Source organism: Bos taurus, chromosome 7, assembly GCF_002263795.3.
Source record: "Bos taurus isolate L1 Dominette 01449 registration number 42190680 breed Hereford chromosome 7, ARS-UCD2.0, whole genome shotgun sequence".
Lineage (NCBI taxonomy): Eukaryota > Metazoa > Chordata > Mammalia > Artiodactyla > Bovidae > Bos > Bos taurus.
In genome coordinates this window covers 15,880,146-15,891,280 of record NC_037334.1, presented here as the reverse complement: position 1 = coordinate 15,891,280, position 11,135 = coordinate 15,880,146, and the positions used below count along the sequence as shown (strand labels likewise).

The 11,135-nt window shown below is 56.1% G+C and overlaps 1 protein-coding gene across 1 annotated transcript; it reads right to left on the bottom strand.

The window, feature by feature from the left end:
* On the bottom strand, positions 1 to 7,829 carry CNN1 (calponin 1). The gene is given in 7 exon segments (NM_001046379.1): positions 1 to 753; positions 846 to 992; positions 1,435 to 1,545; positions 1,742 to 1,879; positions 2,020 to 2,086; positions 5,581 to 5,702; positions 7,705 to 7,829. Coding segments are annotated over 7 exon segments (894 nt in total). The 5' UTR covers positions 7,768 to 7,829; the 3' UTR covers positions 1 to 507.
* Between the last annotated feature and the right edge of the window lie 3,306 nt (positions 7,830 to 11,135).

The following is an 11,135-nucleotide window of genomic DNA, read 5'->3' as shown; positions in this document are numbered from 1 at the left end:
GTGATTTTACAGCCATTTATTGTGCTCCAGTGAAGTAGAAAAAGAAAGTGCTCGCGTCACAAACGCCGCTGTCACATCCCGTAAGCCAGCTGCAAACCAAACCGCGTGTGTCCGCTGGGGGTCTGGGCATGCAGTTTGCACCCGCTGCGGGAATGGGGTGGGGAGGGGTTGACCCTTGGCTCTGGGGGCTTCGCTTGGGAGGGCTTCTTGTCCTGGCAGGGGGGGAACCCAGCTATGGGGAGTGGGGGACAGCGGGGTAGCTTTGCTCAGTGCGTCCTTTGGGTGCTGTGGGGAACACCCAGCTCCATGTTGGACCCTGCAGCACACCAGGGAGGAGCCCCCTCTCCACAGCCCCCCCCCACCTTCTGCTCCCCCCAGACGCTAACCCTGTAGGCAAGTGCCAGGGGGCCAGAGGAGCCATGCAGGGGGAGGGGGTCGGCAGGCCGGGCTAGGCCCTGCCAAGAGCAGCAGCCAGCCTCCCTGGGGGAAGGCGGGAGGCCCGGGGCCCTAGGCAGAGTTGTAGTAGTTGTGCGGGTGGTGGTTGTGGGCCGGCTCGCCCAGCTCAGGGTACTCAGGCGTCAGGCAGTACTTAGGGTCGTAGACCTGGCGGGGCAGCCCGTACACTGTCATGCCCCGCTGCGAAGCTCCCTTGTTGCTGCCCATCTGCAGGCTGACGTTGAGTGTGTCACAGTGCTCCATGCCCAGCCCCGGCTCAAAGATCTGCCGCTTGGTCCCTGGTGCAGTCATGCCGGCCTGCGGAGGGCAGCACAATGGTCAGGCCATAGGGGACCACGAGAGCCCCACCAGCCCGCCACACACAGGGCCCCCCTTGCTCCGCAACACACCTGGCTGGCTCCCTTGTTGGTGCCCATCTGCAGGCTGATGGTGGCCTGGTCCAGGGGCTGATCCGTGCCCAGCTTGGGGTCATAGAGGTGGCGCCGGGTGCCGTAAGCCGTCATGCCCTGCTGGCTGGCAAACTTGTTGGTGCCCATCTAGGGAGCCAGGAGGAGAGCCACACAGGGGTTACAAGATCCCACCGAGGGCAACCAGACATAACTGATGTCAGCAGACACACGGCCCTCTAATGAGGCCCTGCTTCCACACCACTGGGGCAACAGAATGGAAACTGAGGCTCACAGAAGGTGTGTCACATGACTGCTAAATGGCCTGATTTCCAGGGTTCAGCTACTCATCACCTGAGCAAGTTGCACTAACCTCCAGGCCTCAGTTTTCCCATCTGTATAAAGGGTATGACGGTAACAGTACCCACCCCCTAGGACTGTCAGAGGAGTGAGTTAGGGTACCGAAAATGCTAAGGGTTTCCTAAAGGCCACATATTCTGTACCCCCTGCCAACCCACAAAGCCTACAGGGACCAGGGTGCCCTCCTCAACCACAGCTCATCAGCAAGACCCAGGCGAGGAAAGGGCCATACCTGTAGCCCGATAATGTTCCGCCCTTCTCTTAGCTTCTCTGGCTCAAATCTCCGTTCCTGCTTCTCCGCGTATTTCACTCCCACATTCACCTTGTTCCCTTTCGTCTTGGCCTGGGTGAGGAGGGGAGGGCCAGGGACTGACAAAGGAGCCTCTGGGCCACACAGCTGCATTTAAAACCCTGAGAGGCACCCGCTTTCCCTCTCCCACTCAAGCAGGGACTGGGGTGGGAGTACCATGCAGGGGGTGGGGTACAAGAAGCTCCACCCACATCCCAACCCAGAGCGCCCACCCTTCACCCACACTCACCATGCTGGCCAGGGCCAGAAGGGTGGACTGCACTTGCGTGTGGTTGGTGTTCTCGAACAGGTCGTTGGCCTCAAAGATATCGTGGGGCTTCACCCCGTACTTGGTGATGGCCTTGATGAAGTTGCCGATGTTCTCCAGCTGGAGGGGAGCCGGCAGCGGTCAGGGGTCGGGGGCATGGGCGGGGCTGGGTGGAGGTGGGCGGGGCTACGGGTGGAAGTGGGAGGGGGCTACGGGCCAGAGAGTTAAGAGACTAAAGAGTTGAGAGAGTCTGGGCTCACCTGATGCCAGTTCTGAGTGGACTCATTTACTTTCTTCACGGAGCCTGGCTGGAGCTTATTGATGAACCTACAAGGCGTAGGGGAGGGGGCTGAGGCAGGGGACTCCCTGCTGCCCGTATCCAAGCCCGGCCCAGGGGGACCAGGGGTCAGGGTGACAATCAGGGGGCGCCAGACTTTTTGCAGTTTCTCACTGCAGTCAGACCTCAGAGACAGCCCCACCACAAACCACCCAAACACGCGGGCTGGGAGATGGGAAAACAGCCTCAGGAAGCTGGACCCGTTCGGATCAGAACGTCTCCCTATGGGAGATGGAGAGTAGTCGTCTGGGGTGCCCCCGCCTCACTGGTGACCATGTTTCAGTTTCTTTTTTTTTCCCTTTGGCCGCACTGCACCACTTGAAGGATCTTAGTTCCCTGACCAGGGATTGAACCTGGGCCCTCAGCAGTTCAAAGCCCTGAGTCCTAACCACTTGACCACCAGGAAATTCCCCAGGATCCTTTTCTTATTCAAACCACTACCTCTGGGAGAGCCCACAGCTCAGCACTGGGGCCTCTTCTCAGGCCACCATCACCCTGGTGATCTCATTCAGTCTCTTGACTTTTATTTATTTGGCTGCTCTGGGTCTTAGTTGTGGCATGTGGGAGGTTTTTTGTTTTGTTTTGTTTTTAGTTGCAATATGCAGACTCTTAAGTTGTGGCATGTGGGATCCAGTTCCCTGACCAAGGATGAAACCCAGGCCCCTGCATGGGGAGTGTGGAGTCTTAGCCACTGGACCACCAGGAAGTCTCCAGTCTCTTGACTTGAAATGCCATTCATATGCCAATGACTCCCCCAAATCTTCCTGCAGCCCACCTCCCACTCTCCATTCCATCTCCCCACAGAGTAATAGTATATTTGCTCAGTCATGCCTGACTCTTTGCAACCCCATAGACTGTAGCCTGCCAGGCTCCTCTGTCCATGGATTCTCCAGGCAAGAATACTGGAGTGGGTTGCCATGCCCTCCTCCAGGGGACCTTCCCAACCCAGGGATGGAACCCAGGTATCCCGAATCACAGAGGGATTCTTTACTGTCTGAGCAACCAGGGAAACCATCTCCCCACTACATGTGGGTCTCAAACAAATGCATTGCACCGAGACTCCTGATACCCACCTCCCCCTACAGAACTCCCTCCATCTTCCTCAGCTCACTAAAAGCCCTCTACTGCCCTTGACACTCCTTTCCCTTTTTCTCACCCCACATCCAATCCCTCAGCAATTCCTTTGGCTCGGCCTCCTGAAGACTTCCAGAAGCCCACCTCCACCCTACTCTGAGCCACCAGTGTCTCTCTCCTGGGCTCCTGCCATGACCTCTCTGTGTGCTCCCACTTTCCATCTCGTGCCCTCCAGATGCTCGTAACCCTACAGCTAAAATGCCCTTCTTAGAACAATTCCAGGGACTTCCCCTGTGGCGCTAGTGGTAAAGAATCTGCCTGCCAATGCAGGAAATGCAGGAGACTCAGGTTTGATCCCTGGGTCAGGAAGATCCCCCGGAGGAGGAAATGGAAATCCACTCCAGTATTCTTGCCTGGAAAATTCCATGGACACAAGAGCCTAACAGGCTACAGTCCATGGAGTCCCAAAGAGTCGGACGCGACTGAGCACACACGCACTCTCACCCCACAGGGCCAGGGTTTGATCCCTGATTGGGGAGCTAAGATCCTGCAAGCTGTGCAGTGTGGTCCCCAAAATTTCCATTATGGTTTATTGTAGGATATTAAATAGTTTTCTGTGCTATACAGCAGGACTTTGTATAACTTTGCTGTACAGCAGACGTGAACACAACTGCAAATCAACTATGTGCTCAGAGGCTCAGCTGTGTCCGACTCTTTGCAACCCATGGACTATAGAGCACCAGGCTCCTCTGTCCATGGGATTCTCCGAGCAAGAACACTGGAGTATGGTGCCACTTCCTCCTCCAGGGGATCTTCCCAACCCAAGGATCAAAACCGCATCTCTTATGTCTCCTGCATTAGCAGGCAGATTCTTTACTACTAGTGTCAACTGAGAAGTCTATAAATCAACTATACTTCAATTACAAAAAAAAAAAAAAATCCTAAAGTAATTATCTTCCAATTAAAAGAAAATATTGGAACCTTGAAAAAGAAAAAAAAAATCCAGTTACTACCCAGTTCAAAACACTCCAATGCCTTGAGAATAAAAGCCTAACTCCTTAGCATGAATGACACAGCGACCCTGCACTATCTGGCCCCCAGCTAACTCCCTCCACTTTCCCTGGTCACTCCAGCCTCTTCAGCATCCTTGAACCCATAAGGCATGTTCCCACCCCAGAGCCTTAGCACTGGCTGTCCCCTCTACCTGACCCACTCTTCCCTAAGATGCCCCAGCAACAACTTCCCTCACTTCATCCGAGATTCTGCTCCAATGCTACCTCTTCAGAATGAGCTTCCAAGCCATTCTGTACAAAACAGCAACACTTCATGCCTCCGCCCACCCCCCATCCTTCCCAGCTTGACTTTTCCCCATGGTACTTCCCACCACAGGCCTGTATGTGCTTATTTCATCAATTATTTGTTCAATCATCTACAGCAGGACTAAAGTTCTGTATGCGCCCCAAATCAAGTCTATTTTGTTCACTACCCCCAGTGCCTATACCTGGCTGGCACACAGCAGGCGCTCCATAACTGCGCCTTCTCCATAAACAGGTGGGTGGCTCTGCACCCTTTAAGGCCTGGGACAGCAGACCATCCCCCCATTCCTTGGATATGGGTGAAAAGCATCCCCCAAGTCCCTCTCTTTCCAGCAGCTAGGGCTTGGTAACATGGTGACTTTGGGCAGCTTCTAGAAGATTCCCAAGTACAAGCTCTGGCCCACATGGTTACCCTGCCCTGGGTCAGACTCAGAGATGCAGACAAGACCCAGGCTGGACTCAGGGTTCCTACCCAGAAATAGGATTGTGGTGAAATCTAGAAGGTAGAATCTAGAGTCAGGGCTTGGGAATTGTGAGGGCTGGTCTTTCTCTTGGTTATTAGGTTTTGAGAGGAGGAGAAAATCAGGACCCACTGAAATTATTGTGGCACATCCCTCAGATGTGTGTGCTCAGTCCCTAAGTCGTGAACGGCTCTTTGAGACCCCATGGACTATAGCCCACAGGGCTCTTCTGTCCATGAAGTTTTCCAGGCAAGAAAGAATACTGGAGCGGGTAGCCATTTCCTTCTCCAGGGGGGATGTGGCTTGGTGTCTTTTAGCTGTGACCTCCCATTCTTGGGACTCCGGAGACAATAAATGCGGCTCCTCTGTATGCCTGGCAGTTCACACTCTAGGTTCTGAAGTCATTTCTGTTGGCACAGCGTGGGACTTTGGGTGACGTGCTTTACCTAACTGGGCCTCTGTTTACTTTACTGTTAAATGGGTACAAGGATTCTCTGCCACCTCAGAGTTCTGTTTGGAGGTGTCAGATATCAAGTGTCCAAGCTCTGACCTCATGGTCACTTTGAAGGGTTCAGGGAATTGAGATGAGGGGTTGGGGGGCGGCCCAAGTGGGCCACGGTTGCCCCCACTCACTCGCAAAGAATGATGCCGTCTTTAAGGCCGTCCATGAAGTTGTTGCCGATGCGGCGCCCCGTCACCCCCTCGATCCACTCTCGGAGCTCCTGCTCCCGCTGGTGGTCATACTTCTGGGCCAGCTGGGGGGTAGGGGGCAGAGAGAGAACAGTGAGGACACAGCGGAGAGTAGGGCTGGCTCCCTGGCCCAATCCAAGGCTCCCTAGTCCCGATCTCTTCCCTCATCCCTTCCCAACTAAGGCAATTCTGTCCCAGCGTCCAATGGAGGGGGGTGGCGGGGGTGGGGGGGGTGGGGGGGGCGCTGAGGACCAGAGTTGAGGTGGCACCTGCCCAGGGGGCCATTCCAGGCATTCTGAGGTTTGGCACCAGAGAACATGGTCTAAGGGGTGGGAAGAGAGATACTCAGAGCTGGGTGGGGGGCGGCGCCTGGCCTCTTGGTTCCCCCTCCGGACCAAACTTGGGGCTTAGCTTCCCCTGGCCCTGCCCCCTCCCTCTCCTGGATGCTTCAGGCAGGGGAGGAGGAGCCCAGAGGAGGTGCCCGGTATGCCGCCTTGCTGGGGGCTGGTCTGCCTTACATCCCTGTCTCAGTGTCTCTCCAGGTCCTCAGCGATGGGGCTCCCTCTCGGGCTGGGGCTAGGGTCTGTTTTTGTCTCACTCCGGGCCTCATGCATGTCTGTATTTCTCTCTCCCCATCACAGGATGTCCTCAGTCTCTCTCCCCGCTCTTTCCTTGGCTCTGTCATCCTGTCCCCATCTCTGCCTGTCTGGCTGGGGGTGGGGCTCATGGTTCGTCCATCTCTGCTTTCGTAGGTCTCTGTCTCTCCGACTCCAGGTTCCCTTCTTCCGATGGGGGGTGGCGGTGGGGGTGGAGGACTCGGCCCTTTCTCCGCCTCTTCACCCCTGACTCCGTCTTATCTCACTCAGGCTCGCCCTCCCCCATTCCGTCTCTCATGTCTCAGGCTTCCAGAATCTGTCTGCGTCTCTCCCTCCTCTCCTCTCCCACTTCGCACCCTCTCCGTATTTCCAGAACCCTCTACCCCAGCCCAGACTGGCTCCCGGCCCCTGGGGAACCCGGCTGCCCCTTTTCCTGGGGGAAGGGAAGCAGGAGGGGCGGCCCCCTCACCTGGCCCCGGCCCTGCCGCCCCCCTCCCCACCAGCCCGGCTTTATAAAGCAAACCGGCCCTTATATAGCGCGGCCCCGCGGGCCGGGCTCCCGAGGCCGCCTTATATGGCGCGGCGGCTCCGCACGGCTCTGGGGCCGGCGCTGGGGGAAGGGGGGGCGCGGCGCTGGGATCCGTCTCCCGCCCAAGCACTCGCCCCCCACCTGCCCCCTCCTCCAGCCCCGAGAATCCCCCCGACCCTAGTTTCCAATCCCAGCTCCTTCCTTCCTGCCTGTGGAACAGGCGATCCGAGCCTCAGTGTTCCCTTCTGTTAAATGGGACAGGGATTATTCCCCTAGCAGCGCTCATGGAGCGTTCCAGTGAGCTGGGGACTTCAAATTTGCAGCCCTGGAGACGCTGACCCCATTTTGATGTGGGGGTGGGAGCAAGTTCAAGGGCCCAATTCTTCACCTCCCTTATAAAGGACCTGAGAGACTTGTCTCCCCTCTCTGAACCTCAGTTTACCCATCATAGCATGAAAGCCATGTGTCTTCTCAGCTCCAAAATCAGGAGATTCCGCTGTGTCCCTAATGCCCACCCTCTGCCCTTCCCCAGCTGTCTCCCTTTCCTTCACAGTTTCCCACATTTTGGGGCCCTACCTCCCAGGAACCCCAGCTCTGGAGCACACCCTCAAAGTCAGGCCAGGAGTGTGCAAAATCAAGGAACAAAGAGGTTAACAGGGAACCCTGATCAGGCGGGGTTTTCCCAGTGGACCCACCGCCTCAGTTTACCTGTGACCGCCTGCGTGCCCACGCCACATTTATACCCCAGCAGTATAGCTGAGGGCTTTGGAATGCTCAGGCCAAGGAGGTAGGCAGCCCCCTCCCCATATTGGCCCTTTTTCTGTCTCAGGTTCCAAGTCACTTGGGACAGGCAAGAAGGGGGTCCAAGGAACCCCAAGAGCCCGGCCTCTGGCCTGGCAGGGCAAGCGGGCCAGGCTGGGGTGGGAGGCCCTCCAGCCCTACCTTGTTCTTGACCTCAGCCGACAGCCCGTAGGCGGGGCCTCGGTTGAAGTGAGCGGAGGACATGCTGGTTGATGGTGGGTGGGCAGCGGTGGCAGCGCGCTGGGGCCGGCGGCAGCAGCTGAAGCTCCGTCTGCACCCTCTTCCCTCCTCACACGTTTTTGAAGCTCTGGAGGCGGCCCGGGCCTCTTCCAAGACCGTCCCATTGGCCGTAGGGACCTGCCAAGGGGCGGGGCGCCCCCCACCTCGGCCACCCCCACTTCGTGATGTCAGGGCCTTGGTATTGGGAGCTGATTGTGTCATTGTTTCCACCTAGGGGGGCGGCCAGGGTTATTCTTTTTTTTAGAGGGGGGGGTTTGCTTGGCCAGGGGCTTCCCTGGTGGCTCAGACAGCAAAGAATCTGCCTGTAATTCAGGAGACCTAGGTTCGATCCCTGGGTCTGGAAGATCCCCTGAAGAAGGAAATGGCAACCCACTCTGGTATTCTTGCCTGGAGAGTTCCATGGACAGAGGAGCCTATACCGGCTACAGTCCATGGGGTCACAAAGAGTTGCACATGACTGATCGACTTACACTTTTCCCTTTCAGTTGCTTGGCCAGAGACCAACGTTGCCCCACTCTCCCCTGTTTACTGGGCCTCCGGCTGGGTCTCTTAATTTCTATTTGTCTGTCTCTGAGGCCATCTCTCCAGGTCTCTGAGGTCATCGCTCTTCGTTTCTCACCAGTCTTGAGGCAGGACTACCACCTGTGGTGGTTTATGAGTGCCACCCTGGATTTCAGTCCAGACACCAGCGGTCTATAAACGTAGGCCAGTCGTCTCTAAGCCCCTGTTGCCACATCTGGAAAATGGACTAATGATAGTGCTCAGGAGAGTGTTGAGAGGATCAGAAGAAATAATGCCTGGGAATTCCCTGGCAGTCCAGTAAAAGACTCCACAATTCCATTGCAGGTGGCACAGGTTTGGTGCCTGGTCAGGGAGATTCTCATGCCACGGGGTTCGGCCCCCCTCCCCCCCCAAAAAAAAAACCACAGGAAGAAGAAGAAGAAATAGTGCCTCTGACACGTCTAGGGCAGAGCCTGGTACAGAGAGACTCAGGAAATAACATTATTTCTGCTGAGAATCTGGCACCCCACTTCTGTCCTCTCCAGCCCCTCATGAGGATCTAGGGGAGCAGAGATCCTGGCTCCTACCCTACCCATCGACATGTGGGCTGTCTGAACCACGGAGTGGCTGTGTTAGTGGGTTCCAGGCCATGGGCACCCCCACATATCCCTGTTCCAGCCAGGCTGGCCTGGAATGAACACCTGTCAGCAGCCTTGCTGGCCAGGTCTCACCCCTGGACAACAGGGGTGGATGACATGCCCATATCATACCATGTAGGTTTAGGCCATGTTCCAACTGTGCTGCTGGAGAAGACTCTTGAGAATGCTATGGACTGCAAGGAGATCAAACCAGTCAATCCTAAAGGAAATCAATCCTGAGTATTCATTGGAACGACTGATACTGAAGCTGGAGCTCCAATACTTTGGCCACCTGATGCGAAGAGCTGAGTCATTGGAAAAGACACCAGTGCTGGGAAAGATTGAGAGCAGAAGGAGGCGACAGAGGATGAGATGGTTGGATGGCATTATCGACTCAATGGACATGAATTTGAGCAAATTCTGGGAGACAGTGGAGGACAGAAGAGCCTGGTTTGCTGCAGCCCATGAGGTTTCAGAGAGTGTGACATGACTGAGTGACTGAACACCACCACCACCAAAAGTGACACTTGAATAAAATGCCAGCAAACTGTGATGTATCATACATATGGTATGTTAAGGACAGCAATTTGCTGGCTACATGCTAAGAGCACAGTCATGATGAACTAATAGGAAAACAGCCCTTATGTCAGACCCTGGCCCAAGTGCTGCACATGTGTCATACCTCACCGCACCCTTAGATGTGGATGTTGCTATTATTCTATGCACTTTTCACATGGGAAACTGAGGCACGGAAAGGCAAGTGTGGACTGCCTTTTCCAGTATCACAGCTCACTAGTGGCAGAGTTTGAACCAGGGCCTCTGACCCTAATGCTATGAGGCTAAGGCAGGGTTTCTCAATTTTGGTACTGTTGACATCCAGACTGGATAAATCACAGTGGTGGGCAGGGGCGGGGGCAGGGCGCTGTCCTGGGCATTGTAGAACTTCCAAAGTCTTTTTTTCTTTCGGCTGTACTGCGGGGCATGTGGGATCTTAGTTCCCCACCAGGGATCGAACCCGTGTCCCCTGCAGTGGAAGTACAGAGTCTTAACCACCGGACCACCAGGGAAGTCTCCTTGCAATCCTCCCCCCAAACAGAAATGTCTCCAGAGGTTGCCAAGGGTCTCTGGGAACAGTATGGGGGCGGGAGGGTGTGGCGGCAGATCGCTCTCATTTGAGACCCCGGGAGCTAAGGCAACTAAGGACAAGTTGATGGAGTGTAATGGTATGTTGAAGATAATGCTATAATACATAAAATGAAGCTAAGTACTGAGTGCTTTGGATCTGTTAACTCATTCCTCACAGCAGCCGTATGATGTGATGTGGGGTCTAAGCGATGCACAGAGAGGTGAAGCCGACTGCCCTCAGTCACACAGCTCGAGGGTGGTGGAGCGAGGATTCGAGGATTCCTCCGCGCCGATTCGAAGACCCTGCCCAAGCTGAGCGGTCCTCGGCGGGCCACAGGTCGCTACTGCGCATGCGAAGACCTTGGCCGAGCTCGGGGCCGGCGCCCCCTGGCGGATGAGGAGGGTGGGGGCGGGGCCTGGCGGCATCCGGGCAGCTTTGACGCCACGCGCTGACTCACTCGGCCCCGCCCCCAGCCTGCGGCCGCTTGGCCATTTATAGAATCCGCGCTGGCTCTGAAGTCACTGCCCAGGCACGACGGGGGCGGGGTGGGGGAGCACTTGGCAGCCCCCCAGACGGGGCAGCCCGGGGTCTCCCTAGGGGGCATTCCGTTTTGGGTCCATTTGTCCCTCCAGTTCTGGGTCGATGTCTTCATCTCTTGCTGTGTCATTTGGCCGTTCTGTATCCGTTTCTCTGCGTCGCTTAGCCTTTTTCTGTCACAGCCTTTGTCTCTGCGTCTCTATGAATTTGCCTGTCTCACTGTCTCTTTCTCTCTGTCCCCATGTCTCCTCTATCATCTCTCCGTCTTTGTGTCTCTGTTTCTGTTTCACGCCTCTCGGTCACCGTTTTTCCTCTGTGTCCCTGCCTCTGTCTGATGGATGGGGCTAGAGGCGGAGAGAGGGGACTGAACCCCATCCCGAGGCCCCAGTCCTAGAGGACACCCTCATCACTGGCCGCTCGGCGTGCAGGCCCCCTACTCAGCTCCTAAGTGGCGCTTCCCAGGCCAGCAGCCCTTCTGTGCCTCAGTTTCCCACCTAAATGGGAAGGATGGATTATGTAAGTCACAGTTG